The sequence below is a fragment of the Pan troglodytes genome, chromosome X (genome assembly GCF_028858775.2).
Source record: "Pan troglodytes isolate AG18354 chromosome X, NHGRI_mPanTro3-v2.0_pri, whole genome shotgun sequence".
Classification (NCBI taxonomy): Eukaryota; Metazoa; Chordata; class Mammalia; order Primates; family Hominidae; genus Pan; species Pan troglodytes.
Genome location: NC_072421.2, coordinates 818474 through 833987, shown reverse-complemented (window position 1 = coordinate 833987; position 15514 = coordinate 818474). Strand labels below are relative to the sequence as shown.

Sequence of the window (15514 nt, the reverse complement as noted above, 5' to 3'; positions counted from 1 at the left end):
TTCAGCCTGGCAGGGATGTGGCCAGTTTCTGACCCTCAGCCCGAAGGTATCCTGTCTCCTTCCCGGTGAGATCAAGGTGCAGGCCCCCGGAATGTCAGCTCACCCTCATTTAAAGTTGCCCGTCCCCCTTTTCCACCGCCCCTCTTTTCTTGTTCTAAATACGATTGCAAACAAGCGCAGTTATCACAGTGAGCAGTGGCAGAGAAGACGAGATCCTGGATGCCCACTGCAGCTTAGCTGTATTCTAGAAACTCCTGAAGTCTGGGGAGGGGCGGAGATGCCGGCGCGCTTTGATGCCGGGCTGCCGGGATGGCTGGGCTGCCGTGCGTGTTTGTGGAGGCGCAGCTGCACCTGGCGTGCCCTGTGCTCTGGAGGGGCGAGCCGGAGCCGGCACCGAGCCTGCAGCCAGCTCTGGTGTTGTCGTGGGGGGGGGGGACCTCACTTCTCGCGGGGAGCGCCTTCGCCTGGGTCCCCGAGGCCGTCCCCAGGCTCTCCTCTCGGGGACCTGTTGATGCGCGCTCCGCCCAGGCTCTCCTCTCGGGGACCTGTTGATGCGCGCTCCAGGGCGAGCCACGTGACGGCTGCCGCGGTGCAGAAAGCGCCCCCTTGCCCGGCCGGACGGCCCAGCCGAACGGGGAGAGGAGAGAAGAGGACCGGAGGGAGCGGAGGGCAGTGCGGGGAGCGGAGAAGGAGGAGAGGAGAGCAGCGCCGGGAGCAGCCGGGTCTGCACAGTCGCGGGTCGGGAGAGGCGGCCGCCCCCACCCCCGGCGCCATGCGCCCTCCTCAGCCTGAGGAATGCGCGCGGCGCGGGCCCCGGCCCCAGAGCGCCTGGCGGACGACGCATGGAGCGCGCTGAGCCCGGGCCACGCCTGCAGCGCCCCGCCAGACCCGGCCCGGCCCTGCCCCGAGAGCGCGGCGCCCGGCCCGGCCCGCGGAGAGCCCTGCGCGCCGACGGCATGCGACTCCGCGAGCGCTCGCTGCGCCAGGACCCCGACTTGCGCCAGGAGCTGGCCTCGCTGGCCCGCGGCTGCGACTTCGTGCTGCCCTCTCGGTTCAAGAAGCGGCTGAAGGCCTTCCAGCAGGTCAGCCCCGCGCGCCCCGCGGCTGCCCGACACCGGGCGAGGCCTCCCGGCCCGGCGAGCCCTGCCCTCCCGGCCCCGCGAGCCCTGCCCTCCCGGCCCCGCGTAGGCCCCCGCTCGCCGCTGCTGGCCGTGCACCCGTTGTTGCGTGGCGGGGCCCAAACGCCAGATTTTCAGGGCCAGTTGTGGGCGCAGGGGACCCGCTCGGGCCGCACGCCGCCGAAAACCGGGTGCTGCTCTGTGGGAAGCGGTGCCAAGCTTGTTAGGAAAACCGGGCTTTGAAAAGAGCACTCGCTCCTTTCCCGGGAGTTTTGGCTGTGAGTGCGCGCCTTGCTGTGATCAACCAAGGGGGCTGAGAGCCGTCAGCGCCTGGGAGTGTTCGCTGCAGACAGATTTTTAATTTAAATATACCTTGCATTGCTGGTAATAAACATCGGGAAACTCCTTCACCCTTCGTAAAGGCGTCGGGTGGGTGAAACTTTCCCGGCGTTATTGCAATACCCAGCATTCCTTCCCACTGGCTAACTTAAGAGTCGGTTGAGATATCACTCACATACCGGACTATTTATGCAGCGTGGTTTTATTCAGTAACTCAGTGGCTTTGAAATTTATTTATTTATATTTATATTTATATTTATTTGAGACGAAGCCTCTCTGTTGCCCAGGCTGGAGTGCAGCGGCGCTATCTCGGCTCACTGCAACGTCCACCTCCTGGGTTCAAGTGATTTTCCTGCCTCAGCCTCCCGAGTAGCTGGGATTACAGGCGTGCACCACGACGCCCGGCTAATTTTTGCATTTTTAGTAGGGACGGGGTTTCACCATGTTGGCCAGGCTGGTCTTGAACTCCTGACCTCAGGTGATCGCCCACCTGGGCCTTCCAAAGTGCTGGGAATAGGGGCATGAGCCTCCGCCCCAGCTGGCTTTGAAATTTAATCTCAGTTCTCAAAAGTGCTCAGGGAAGTAAAATTTGTGTCTGTACCCCGTGTATATTGTATGAGTTAGTTTTACGAGTACCATGTGATTTAAACGTGTAAGAGTCTTCCGGTGACAATCCCGGTATAATTTGAGAATTTAGGGTTTGGCTGCGGCCGAATCTGATCCGAATCTCATCCAGACAGGGTGTGCGTGGCGGGCGCCTCACACCCACGTGGTACATCAGACGCGCTTTTCAAACTCAGTTCCAGGAGTCTGGAAAGAGTGGCCTAACATCAAGCTGAACCAAGGCATCCTGCTTGAAGGGGGAGGAAGACCCACTTCTTTCTGTTGATATTTTAATTGAAATTTTTTCCGTAAGATCTCACATCAAGTTTTGCACTCCTTCGGAGTTTTTGACCTCTGTCTTCCAGGTTTTGACATTTTGCCTGTAAGTGGGTGAGGGCGAGGCTGGTTTCTTTAAAATCCTCTTAACCTGCGAAGAGTGAGATCAGCCTCGTGCGGGATTTGCTCTAGATGGTGGGAGGTGCTGGGAGGTGCTGGGCGGTGCCAGCTCGCTGGTCGCAGAGTCAATGAGGTGATTAGCTCGCACGTGGCTGGATGAGGAAGCCCTTCAGCCCTGCAGTGGGGCCCTGGCTCTTCTGTGGGGGGCTGTGGTGATGATGCACCTGTGAGGACTGTTTATTTTTAAAAAGTCAGTTTCTGGGAAATCATGAATTCCGTTTACAGAAGTTTGCTTCATTTTACAGAAAATAGGTTTCCACGTTTTTAGGGAGTTAGGACAGACGTGTGAAATGCGTGTTGTCTGAGGGGTGGTGGAGGAATTACAGGCGTATTTTGGGGTATTTGTGGGGGTGGTGCTGGGGGAGAAGGGGACGTTTCCTGGCTGCTTTCACTCCGCGCGTGAGTGTGGGCTCTGTCTGTTGGGTCCACCCCACTTGGACACACCCTCAGGGTTGTCAGGGAGCACCCGTGTTGGAACCACTGGACGTGTTGGGGTGCTGCACCTCCGCCTTCGGAGGCTCCCGGCCGGGCAGCACGGTACTGTTTTCAGGGGTCCTCTGACGGGCACGGCCTTCCACGGCCAACGTTGGCCGCACCCATGAGCCCCTGGCGGGTGCTCCTGAGCTTGATCTTCTGACTGTGCGACGTCCCGCCTGGGCTTCTGTTCCCACTAACCCCCTGGTGGGTGCTGCCTGCCCAGGTGGTGAACCCAAGCTCCTCCTCCTCCCTGCCACTGCCCACTTCCCTGTCACCGGCATCCCTGACAAACCAAACTCGGGGGGTGGGGGGGTTCAGCGACCGCCGGCCTTGGGAACGGAACAGCATGCGTTCACGCCGTGGGTCCGGGGAGGCTCCCGTGTGACGATAGCGTGTTACACGTACTCACGCCGTGGGTCCGGGGAGGCTCCCGTGTGACGATAGCGTGTTACACGTACTCACGCCGTGGGTCCGGGGAGGCTCCCGTGTGACGATAGCGTGTTACACGTACTCTCGCCGTGGGTCCGGGGAGGCTCCCGTGTGACGATAGCGTGTTACACGTACTCACGCCGTGGGTCCGGGGAGGCTCCCGTGTGACGATAGCGTGTTACACGTACTCTCGCCGTGGGTCCGGGGAGGCTCCCGTGTGACGATGGCGTGTTACACGTACTCACGCCGTGGGTCCGGGTAGGCTCCCGTGTGACGATGGCGTGTTACACGTACTCTCGCCGTGGGTCCGGGGAGGCTCCCGTGTGATGATGGCGTGTTACACGGCTCATGCTCTCACTGTAGGACCCAGCATATACCTGGAGTGGGGCCGTGCAGCTGCTTGGCTGAGCTCTTCTTGCTGGAGCCACTGCCTGCGCCTCCTGCCCAGGGATTCTCGGCAACAGCAGGACAGCTCAGACCTTGTTCCCAGCCCAGGACAGCTGTGCTGCCTAGCCTGGCCCTCCCCGCCTGGGGAGTGACCCTCCCGCTCCCCACACACTGACTCAGCACACAGACGCCCCTCTTCACCTGTCCTGGTCACACAGACACTGTCCAGCGTCCCCACGGGGTCCTTCGGGTGGACGCACAGACCCTGCACAGCACCACGCACGGCTGAAAGTGCCGTCCCCTACGCGTCAGCCCCACTGTACTTGGAACTGACTTCAGTGTGGTGACAGCCTGGGCTCTGGGCGTCCCTGACGCACCTCCTGCTCTCACCGCCAGGGCATGTGCCGTTCCCCTCCCACGGCCAGTGCTCACCAAAACCCTTGCAGCCTTTGGTTTGGCCAGGACGCTGCCCAGGATGCCACTCCCTGGGCAGTGGCAGGGAGAAGGCAGGGCTTGGGTTCCCCACCTGGCAGGGAGCTGCAGCAAGGGGGGTTAAGGGGAAACAGAAGCCCGGGTGGGAACGTCCACACAGAAGACCAAGCTCAGGAGCATCCGCAAGGGGCTTGTGGACGCAGGGAGGGTGCCAGATCCTCCCCTCGCTGTGTTGCGCGGCATCCACCGTCACCCGTTGGCTGGTGGACAGAATGATCCCCACGTTCCCCAGCCCAGCCTTCTGAGCTCTGTGGAGACTCACGCCTCGCTGCAGCCGTGGGTGCAGGCCCAGCCGACGTCTGTCAGCATCCGTTGAGGCCGGGTTGCTCGGCTGCAGTCGTGTCTGAGTGAATGTTAGCCCACGTGAGCTCTGGCCAACTCAGACACCTGGACCTGCTGCGTTTCTGTGTCGACCCCTCCACACCAGTTCTCCCTCTTTGCTAGAGAGGGGATTTTTAAACCCACACGCGGGGCCTCTCATCTCCGTGTTCGGCTCCTCTGTGTAAACACCGACCTTTTTGACTCCTGTGTTTAGCCGTCCAGCGTGTGGTTTGCAGGTGTAGCTGGCAGCCCTCTACCAGCCCTCTCAGAGGGTCCCTGGGAGTCGAGTGCTGGGCCGACAAGAAAGCTCAGAGCTTGCAGCAGGCCCTGCCTTCCAGGGGGTGGCCATCATCTGGGTGGGCGAGGGGCTCAGCTGGAATCCATGAGTGTGGGTCCCAGCCAAACCCCCCGTCCCTGATTCCATACCACAGCCTCCCGTGCTTCCGCCTCCCGCTGCAGAGTGGGGGCCGCTGCAGAGCGGGGGCTCCTGGGGGCATGGCTGTGCGTTGCAGCCTGTACTGAGCGTGCCTTCCGCCGGCCCCCTGCTGCTCCGGCACCTCCTCTGTGGCTTTGATCGTGGTGTCCGGTCCTGCTGCCGTTGGGGCGAGGGTCATTTCTGCTGGTCACCGCGCCCTGCCTGCTGTGCGCAGCCTCTGCACACGCGGGGGTCTGCCCGAGGCCGGTGTCGCGAGAGGATGTGTCACGGTGCACGTGGCCCGTGTTCTCAGGGTACACTCACCTGCACCCATCAAGCGCATGCACTTCTACGCAAAAACAGGCAGCCTCAGTGTCAGGCTCAGCCTTTGTTTTTGGTCGTATATGGACGTGTTTTGCAAAACTGTGGGTGTACTCTGGAAGGGCGACACATGTATCTGTGACTTCTGGAATTGTGATGAGTCAGGGAGCTGCCTTCTCGGTGCCCTCAACAGAAATAGCTTGTTGGGAGGCAGGGTGTCGCCTTTATCAGTGTGCTTTGGGTGACGGGCGCTTTTTTAAAGTACACGTACCGAGGAGGATTTAAAGTGGATGGCCTGGCCCCCACAGGCCCCTCTGGTTTGTCTGAACTTTTTAATGAACAGGCGGCTGGCTTTAGAATTCTTCCACACACACACAGCTGTTTTTGCTCCTTCCGTGTTTACCGTAGATGCCTGGCCTCACCGGCTATGTTCGGGGCAGGGCAGCAGTCCCTGTGATTCCTTGAGAACCCCCTGAGACCTGCTGCTCGGCCCGAGAGGTGGCCAGTTCCCAAGTGAGCTGTGTGTGTTGAAAAGAATGTGTGCTCTGCAGCTGTGCTGGGGCCGAGTCTATTTCTGTCCATGAGATTAAACTTGTAAATCTCCCGTGCCCGCATGGGGTGGTTGTGTTGTTTGTTCCGTCTCTCGTCTATTAGTGCCCGGGGTGGGTGGGCCCAGCTTCCCCCCGTCGGTGCCCATGGTGGGTGGTCCCGGCCTTCCCCCCGTCGGTGCCCAAGGTGGGTGGTCCCGGCCGTCCCCGTGTCAGTGCCCAGGGTGGGTGGTCCCGGCCTTCCCCGTGTCAGTGCCCAGGGTGGGTAGTCCCGGCCTTCCCCGTGTCAGTGCCCAGGTTGGGTGGTCCCGGCCTTCCCCGTGTCAGTGCCCAGGGTAGGTGGTCCCGGCCTTCCCCGTGTCAGTGCCCAGGTTGGGTGGTCCCGGCCTTCCCCGTGTCAGTGCCCAGTGTGGGTGGTCCCGGCCTTCCCCGTGTCAGTGCCCAGGTTGGGTGGTCCCGGCCTTCCCCGTGTCAGTGCCCGGGGTGGGTGGTCCCGGCCTTCCCCGTGTCAGTGCCCGGGGTGGGTGGTCCCGGCCTTCCCCGTGTGAGTGCCCGGGGTGGGTGGTCCCGGCCTTCCCCGTGTCAGTGCCCGGGGTGGGTGGTCCCGGCCTTCCCCGTGTGAGTGCCCGGGGTGGGTGGTCCCGGCCTTCTCCGTGTCTGTGCCCGGGGTGGGTGGTCCCGGCCTTCCCCGTGTCGGTGCCCGGGGTGGGTGGTCCCGGCCTTCCCCGTGTCAGTGCCCAGGGTGGGTGGTCCCGGCCTTCCCCGTGTGAGTGCCCGGGGTGGGTGGTCCCGGCCTTCTCCGTGTCTGTGCCCGGGATGGGTGGTCCCGGCCTTCCCCGTGTCGGTGCCCGGGGTGGGTGGTCCCGGCCTTCCCCGTGTCGGTGCCCGGGGTGGGTGGTCCCGGCCTTCCCCGTGTCTGTGCCCTGGTTGGGTGGTCCCGGCCTTCCCCGTGTCTGTGCCCTGGTTGGGTGGTCCCGGCCTTCTCCGTGTCTGTGCCCGGGGTATTGTGGTCCCGGCCTTCCCCATGTCAGTGCCCTGGGTGGGTGGTCCCAGCCTTCTCCGTGTCGGTGCCCAGGTTGGGTGGTCCCGGCCTTCCCCGTGTCGGTGCCCAGGTTGGGTGGTCCCGGCCTTCCCCATGTCAGTGCCCTGGGTGGGTGGTCCCAGCCTTCTCCGTGTCAGTGCCCTGGGTGGGTGGTCCCAGCCTTCTCCGTGTCGGTGCCCGGGGTGGGTGGTCCCGGCCTTCCCCGTGTCGGTGCCCGGGGTGGGGGGTCCCGGCCTTCCCCGTGTCAGTGCCCTGGGTGGGTGGTCCCAGCCTTCTCCGTGTCGGTGCCCAGGTTGGGTGGTCCCGGCCTTCCCCGTGTCAGTGCCCAGGTTGGGTGGTCCCGGCCTTCCCCGTGTCAGTGCCCTGGGTGGGTGGTCCCGGCCTTCTCCGCGTCGGTGCCCGGGGTGGGTGTTCCCGGCCTTCCCCGCGTCGGTGCCCGGGGTGGGTGGTCCCGGCCTTCCCCGCGTCGGTGCCCGGGGTGGGTGGTCCCGGCCTTCCCCGCGTCGGTGCCCGGGGTGGGTGGTCCCGGCCTTCCCCGTGTCTGTGCCCGGGGTGGGTGGTCCCGGCCTTCTCCGTGTCTGTGCCCAGGGTGGGTGGGCTCCACCTTTCCTGGCGGGCTGAGTTTGTGTCCAGTCGTGTTTACTTGATCAGTGCTGAGGCTGCGTTGTCAGGCATGGATAAAGTTAGCGTCATCCTGTCTTCCCCTGACTGACATCTTCAGCGTTCCTTGGTGGCCTGTTTGTCTCCAGGTCTGTCCATCACCTTGTGTCACTTCATGGATGTTAATACAGCGACACCAGCTTTCTCTACTGTCTGCCTGCTCTTTTTCCATCTCAAAAAAAAATGTGTAGCCTCTGGGTCCTTAAGTCACATATATCTCCTGTGTCTTTCTGTCCTCTGTGTCTCCCGTATACGTGAATGCTGTTTTCTTTCTGCAGTCAGACCTTGGTCTTGGAACTAGAGCAATCGGTGCATTGAGGTCGATGTTGCCTGCTCATCCATGTGATGGACCGTGACCCTCTCATCCTGCACCTCTGTCTCCTGCTCTTTTTCAGCTCAGTCGCCTTTTCTCTCGTTTGGAGTACACGCTTTCTACTAGCTCACTATTTATCCTACAGATGTCAACGGCTGGCCGGGCACGGGGCCTCACACCTCTGATCCCAGCACCTTGGGAGGCTGAGGCAGGAGAATCGCTGGAGGCCAGGAGTTCAAGACCAGCCGGGGCAACATAGCGAGACCCCCTCTCATTAAAGAAAAAAAAAAAAGCAACGTCGACTAAATTTTTCAAAGCCCAATATTAATCGGTATCTTTTCCTCCAACTCACAAACCGTCTCACACTCATCCAGTCACCATGTCACTGACAGGCTGTTGTATTGACTTTTTTTTTTAATTGAGCATACGTTGTTTTCACTGATTTATGTTTTTTAAATTGAACATACATTGTTATCACTGATTTATGTGGTCAGCTGCCGAGGTTTTCCCACTCATTACCGCTGACCTGCCCTTCATCCCTTCTTTCAATTCCAACCTTACCTTTGTGAGCTCTTGGCTTCTCCCTGCTGCGTTTCCTCAGCTTTTGCCCCATAGAATGTCTGTTAATGGGGTGCACACTCTCTGTAAATTTGGGGCTAAAAATGTCCAAGTATTCATCTCACTTTTTTTTTTTTTTGAGACAGAGTCTCACTCTGTCACCCAGGCTGGAGGACAGTGGTGCGACCTCAGCTCACCGCACCCTCCGCCTCCCGGGTTTAAGCGATTCTCCTGCCTCAGCCTCTCAAGTAGCAGGGATTACAGGCATGCGCCACCACACCTGGTTAATTGTTTGTTTTGCTTTGAGACAGAGTCTCACTCTGTCGCCCAGGCTGGAGTGCAGTAGTGTGATCTCAGCTCACTGTAACCTCTGCCTCCCGGGTTTAAGCGATTCTCCTGCCTCAGCCTCTCAAGTAGCAGGGATTACAGGCATGTGCCACCACACCCGGCTAATTTTTTTGATACTCTTTTTGTTTTTTGTTTTCTGTTTTTTTGTTTGTTTTTTAGTAGAGATGAAGTTTTGCCATGTTGCCCAGGCTGGTCTTGAACTCCTCAGCTCAGACAGTCTGTCCCCCTCAGCCTCCTTTCAAAGCGCCAGGATTGCAGGCATGAGCCACTGCGCCCGGCCGGTTCGAGGGTTTTCGCATCATCCTGGTGATGTGAGTTTGGTTTGCAAACCTGCAGGAGAGTCGGCTGTAGCCGTCAGTTCTCGAGGGAGAACTCCCCCCTGCCCAGCTCGTACCAGCAGCTCCAGGTGAAGGCTGCAACTTTCCTTTCATTCCTGGGGCCGGAGGCACGCTGGGGATTTACTTGGAGCTCATTCTTCCCACTGAAGGTGACGCGTTCTGGGAGCTTCCCCGGAGGACCCTGCGTTTTGCCTCCTCTTCCTCAGAGTTCTGCGAGGCTGTGAGAGATTTCGGGTGAGCCCGCTCGGCCCACGCTTCTGAAGGCAGAGCCTGTTCAGGCTCCACGGGCTTTCCCGGGTTCTTCCTTCCAGGCAGCTGTGGCCTGAGGTGTCCTCCTTTCCTGCCAGCCTGTGGGCGCCGTCTAGAAGACGTTTGTCAACTATTCTGTCCAGGGTTCTTGGCAGTTTTCAGCAGGAAGGTTGGTTTGTGTACCCAGGTCATTGCTATATTGCCAAACACAGGAACCCGAGAGCTCACTGCAGAATATTCGCGGGGTCAGTTCCGTACCCCAAATAGCAGAGCTGTGTGAACCCAGCGTGATGAAGGGGGAAGAGCCGCAGGCTCCGCAGTGGGACCCCCGCAGCGAGAGATGGGAAGGCGCCGCTGTGGGAATGTGTTGTGGGCTCAGGGAGATGCACTGTGGGATGGGGGGCTCGGGGAGATGCACTGTGGGATGGCGGGCAGGGGGAGATGCACTGCGGGATAGTGGGCTCGGGGAGATGCACTGCGGGATCGCGGGCTCGGGGAGATGCACTGCGGGATGGGGGGCTCGGGGAGATGCACTGCGGGATGGGGGGCTCGGGGAGATGCACTGCGGGATGGGGGGCTCGGGGAGATGCACTGCGGGATCGCGGGCTCGGGGAGATGCACTGCGGGATGGCGGGCTCGGGGAGATGCACTGCGGGATGGCGGGCTCGGGGAGATGCACTGCGGGATCGCGGGCTCGGGGAGATGCACTGCGGGATCGCGGGCTCGGGGAGATGCACTGCGGGATGGCGGGCTCGGGGAGATGCACTGCGGGATGGCGGGCTCGGGGAGATGCACTGCGGGATGGCGGGCTCGGGGAGATGCACTGCGGGATCGCGGGCTCGGGGAGATGCACTGCGGGATCGCGGGCTCGGGGAGATGCACTGCGGGATCGCGGGCTCGGGGAGATGCACTGCGGGATCGCGGGCTCGGGGAGATGCACTGCGGGATCGCGGGCTCGGGGAGATGCACTGCGGGATGGGGGGCTCGGGGAGATGCACTGCGGGATCGTGGGCTCGGGGAGATGCACTGCGGGATGGGGGGCTCGGGGAGATGCACTGCGGGATGGGCTCGGGGAGATGCACTGCGGGATCGCGGGCTCGGGGAGATGCACTGCGGGATGGCGGGCTCGGGGAGATGCACTGCGGGATGGCGGGCTCGGGGAGATGCACTGCGGGATGGGGGGCTCGGGGAGATGCACTGCGGGATGGGGGGCTCGGGGAGATGCACTGCGGGATGGGGGGCTCGGGGAGATGCACTGCGGGATCGCGGGCTCGGGGAGATGCACTGCGGGATCGCGGGCTCGGGGAGATGCACTGCGGGATCGCGGGCTCGGGGAGATGCACTGCGGGATGGGGGGCTCGGGGAGATGCACTGCGGGATGGGGGGCTCGGGGAGATGCACTGCGGGATGGGGGGCTCGGGGAGATGCACTACGGGATGGGGGGCTCGGGGAGATGCACTGTGGGATGGGGGGCTCGGGGAGATGCACTGTGGGATCGCGGGCTCGGGGAGATGCACTGCGGGATGGGGGGCTCGGGGAGATGCACTGCGGGATCGCGGGCTCGGGGAGATGCACTGCGGGATGGGGGGCTCGGGGAGATGCACTGCGGGATCGCGGGCTCGGGGAGATGCACTGCGGGATGGCGGGCTCGGGGAGATGCACTGCGGGATCGCGGGCTCGGGGAGATGCACTGTGGGATAGTGGGCTCGGGGAGATGCAGGGACCTCCTGCCCCAGGACACAGAGGTCACGTCCTGAATCACAGGGAAGGGGTGTGCCCTTCAGGTAAAGCTGTGCTGAAGGAGCACTCAGTCGGCAGCTACTGTGGGAAGCCTGCTCTGCCCCAGGTTATGGAGGCAGCCTCTGTTCCTCCTAGATGGGGATCAGAGAAAAACAACTGAGTCTCACCGTGGGTGAGGGTCCTGTAGGGACAGCAGGGTGGGGACAGTTGGGGCGCTGACTGTGGGACCCCTGTGACCTGCGGTGAGGGTCCTGTGGGAGTGGCAGGGTGGGGACAGTTGGGGCGCTGTCGGTGGGACCCTTGTGACCTGGGGTGAGGATCCTGTGGGAGTGGCTGGGTGGGCTGTTTTCTCTGTGAGGACACTGGAGCTTGGACCCAGTCCTGGATTGATCCAGGCAGTCAGGATTGTGGGTGCAAAGGCCCTGAGCTGTGGTCCATTGGTATGGGGACTTTGTCTTTGGACCCCTCCTCCATGGCAGTTGGTTGAGGAGGACACAGTCCCGTCCTCTGAGTAGTTGATGGAGGAGGAGGACGCAGCCCCATTCCCTAGGTAGTTGGTCAAGGAGGACACAGCCCGTCCCCTGGGTAGTTGATGGAGGAGGACGCAGCCCGTCCCCTGGGTAGTTGATGGAGGAGGACGCAGCCCTGTCCCCTGGGTAGTTGATGGAGGAGGACACAGCCCTGTCCCCTGGGTAGTTGATGGAGGAGGAGGATGCAGCCCGTCCCCTGGGTAGTTGATGGAGGAGGAGGATGCAGCCCGTCCCCTGGGTAGTTGATGGAGGAGGAGGACACAGCCCGTCCCCTGGGTAGTTGATGGAGGAGGACGCAGCCCGTCCCCTGGGTAGTTGATGGAGGAGGAGGACGTAGCCCGTCCCCTGGGTAGTTGATGGAGGAGGACGCAGCCCCGTCCCCTGGGTAGTTGATGGAGGAGGAGGACGCAGCCCCGTCCCCTGGGTAGTTGATGGAGGAGGAGGACGCAGCCCGTCCCCTGGGTAGTTGATGGAGGAGGACGCAGCCCTGTCCCCTGGGTAGTTGATGGAGGAGGACGCAGCGGGTTCCCTGGGTAGTTGATGGAGGAGGACACAGCACTGTCCCCTGGGTAGTTGATGGAGGAGGACACAGCCCGTCCCCTGGGTAGTTGATGGAGGAGGACACAGCCTGTCCCCTGGGTAGTTGATGGAGGAGGACACAGCCCCGTCCCCTGGGTAGTTGATGGAGGAGGACGCAGCCCCGTCCCCTGGGTAGTTGATGGAGGAGGAGGATGCAGCCCCATCCCCTGGGTAGTTGATGGAGGAGGACACAGCCCCGTCCCCTGGGTAGTTGATGGAGGAGGACGCAGCCCTGTTCCCTGGGTAGTTGATGGAGGAGGACACAGCACTGTCCCCTGGGTAGTTGATGGAGGAGGACGCAGCCCTGTCCCCTGGGTAGTTGATGGAGGAGGAGGACGCAGCCCCGTCCCCTGGGTAGTTGATGGAGGAGGAGGACGCAGCCCCGTCCCCTGGGTAGTTGATGGAGGAGGAGGACGCAGCCCCGTCCCCTGGGTAGTTGATGGAGAAGGACGCAGCCCCGTCCCCTGGGTAGTTGATGGAGGAGGATGCAGCCCCGTCCCCTGGGTAGTTGATGGAGGAGGACGCAGCCCTGTCCCCTGGGTAGTTGATGGAGGAGGAGGACGCAGCCCTGTCCCCTGGGTAGTTGATGGAGGAGGAGGACGCAGCCCTGTCCCCTGGGTAGTTGATGGAGGAGGACACAGCACTGTCCCCTGGGTAGTTGATGGAGGAGGACACAGCCCGTTCGCTGGGTAGTTGATGGAGGAGGAGGACGCAGCCCTGTCCCCTGGGTAGTTGATGGAGGAGGAGGACGCAGCCCTGTCCCCTGGGTAGTTGATGGAGGAGGACACAGCACTGTCCCCTGGGTAGTTGATGGAGGAGGACACAGCCCGTTCGCTGGGTAGTTGATGGAGGAGGAGGACGCAGCCCTGTCCCCTGGGTAGTTGATGGAGGAGGAGGACGCAGCCCTGTCCCCTGGGTAGTTGATGGAGGAGGAGGACGCAGCCCTGTTCCCTGGGTAGTTGATGGAGGAGGACACAGCACTGTCCCCTGGGTAGTTGATGGAGGAGGACACAGCCCTGTCCCCTGGGTAGTTGATGGAGGAGGAGGACACAGCCCGTTCGCTGGGTAGTTGATGGAGGAGGAGGACGCAGCCCTGTCCCCTGGGTAGTTGATGGAGGAGGAGGACGCAGCCCTGTCCCCTGGGTAGTTGATGGAGGAGGAGGACGCAGCCCGGTCCCCTGGGTAGTTGATGGAGGAGGAGGACGCAGCCCTGTTCCCTGGGTAGTTGATGGAGGAGGACACAGCCCGTCCCCTGGGTAGTTGATGGAGGAGGACGCAGCCCGTCCCCTGGGTAGTTGATGGAGGAGGAGGACACAGCCCCGTCCCCTGGGTAGTTGATGGAGGAGGATGCAGCCCTGTTCCCTGGGTAGTTGATGGAGGAGGATGCAGCCCTGTTCCCTGGGTAGTTGATGGAGGAGGAGGACACAGTCCTGTCCCCTGGGTAGTTGATGGAGGAGGACGCAGACCCGTTCCCTGGGTAGTTGATGGAGGAGGACGCAGCCCCGTCCCCTGGGTAGTTGATGGAGGAGGACGCAGCCCCGTCCCCTGGGTAGTTGATGGAGGAGGAGGACACAGCCCGTCCCCTGGGTAGTTGATGGAGGAGGACGCAGCCCTGTCCCCTGGGTAGTTGATGGAGGAGGACGCAGCCCGTCCCCTGGGTAGTTGATGGAGGAGGAGGATGCAGCCCTGTCCCCTGGGTAGTTGATGGAGGAGGACACAGCCCCGTTCCCTGGGTAGTTGATGGAGGAGGACGCAGCCCCGTCCCCTGGGTAGTTGATGGAGGAGGACGCAGCCCCGTCCCCTGGGTAGTTGATGGAGGAGGACGCAGCCCCGTCCCCTGGGTAGTTGATGGAGGAGGACGCAGCCCCGTTCCCTGGGTAGTTGATGGAGGAGGACGCAGCCCCGTCCCCTGGGTAGTTGATGGAGGAGGACACAGCCCCGTCCCCTGGGTAGTTGATGGAGGAGGAGGACACAGCCCGTCCCCTGGGTAGTTGATGGAGGAGGACACAGCCCCGTTCCCTGGGTAGTTGATGGAGAAGGACACAGCCCCGTCCCCTGGGTAGTTGATGGAGGAGGATGCAGCCCCGTCCCCTGGGTAGTTGATGGAGCAGAAGGATGCAGCCCCGTTCCCTGGGTAGTTGATGGAGGAGGAGGACGCAGCCCCGTCCCCTGGGTAGTTGATGGAGGAGGAGGACGCAGCCCTGTCCCCTGGGTAGTTGATGGAGGAGGACGCAGCCCCGTCCCCTGGGTAGTTGATGGAGGAGGACACAGCCCATCCCCTGGGTAGTTGATGGAGGAGGACGCAGCCCCGTCCCCTGGGTAGTTGATGGAGGAGGACGCAGCGGGTTCCCTGGGTAGTTGATGGAGGAGGACGCAGCCCCGTCCCCTGGGTAGTTGATGGAGGAGGACGCAGCCCTGTCCCCTGGGTAGTTGATGGAGGAGGACGCAGCCCGTCCCCTGGGTAGTTGATGGAGGAGGACACAGCCCGTCCCCTGGGTAGTTGATGGAGGAGGACACAGCCCGTCCCCTGGGTAGTTGATGGAGGACGACGCAGCCCTGTCCCCTGGGTAGTTGATGGAGGAGGAGGATGCAGCCCGTCCCCTGGGTAGTTGATGGAGGAGCAGGACGCAGCCCTGTCCCCTGGGTAGTTGATGGAGGAGGACACAGCCCGTTCCCTGGGTAGTTGATGGAGGAGGACACAGCCCGTTCACTGGGTAGTTGATGGAGGAGGACGCAGCCCTGTCCCCTGGGTAGTTGATGGAGGAGGAGGACGCAGCCCTGTCCCCTGGGTAGTTGATGGAGGAGGAGGACGCAGCCCTGTTCCCTGGGTAGTTGATGGAGGAGGACGCAGCCTGTTCCCTGGGTAGTTGATGGAGGAGGACACAGCCCGTTCCCTGGGTAGTTGATGGGGGAGGATGCAGCCCGTCCCCTGGGTAGTTGATGGAGGAGGACGCAGCCCGTTCCCTGGGTAGTTGATGGAGGAGGAGGACGCAGCCCCGTCCCCTGGGTAGTTGATGGAGGAGGGCGCAGTACGGTTGCTGATCCCGTTAACTGTTTCAGGCGGTGTTTTAACGTCACAGAATGAGATCGAATGTCCACCTCGCAGGTTGTGTAGAGATGCAAGCAGGAGACTCTTGAGTGAGTGTTCTGGGGCCTGCGGATATACTGGGTTAGGGGAGTGCTGGTGCTGAGTTGGGCCAAGAGCCCGTGGGCGTGGGCTGTGCACCGGGTGAGGGGCTGAGGCGTGTCCG

At 62.1% G+C, this 15514-nt stretch overlaps 1 protein-coding gene across 4 annotated transcripts in view; it reads left to right on the top strand.

Moving 5' to 3' along the window:
- LOC112207609 (serine/threonine-protein phosphatase 2A regulatory subunit B'' subunit beta) overlaps positions 1 to 15514 on the top strand; it is a 65750-nt gene that overhangs the window by 12496 nt on the left and 37740 nt on the right. The window contains exon 1 of one of the 4 annotated variants that reach the window (XM_054677037.2): positions 764 to 1082. The exons of 2 other annotated variants lie outside the window; for them this stretch is intronic. In XM_054677037.2, coding sequence (XP_054533012.1) covers positions 843 to 1082 — 240 coding nt within the window. In that variant the 5' untranslated portion in view covers positions 764 to 842. Of the gene's footprint in view, positions 1 to 763; positions 1083 to 15328; positions 15402 to 15514 lie in introns of those variants that run through there. One more of the 4 variants, XM_054677038.2, reaches the window with a different exon arrangement.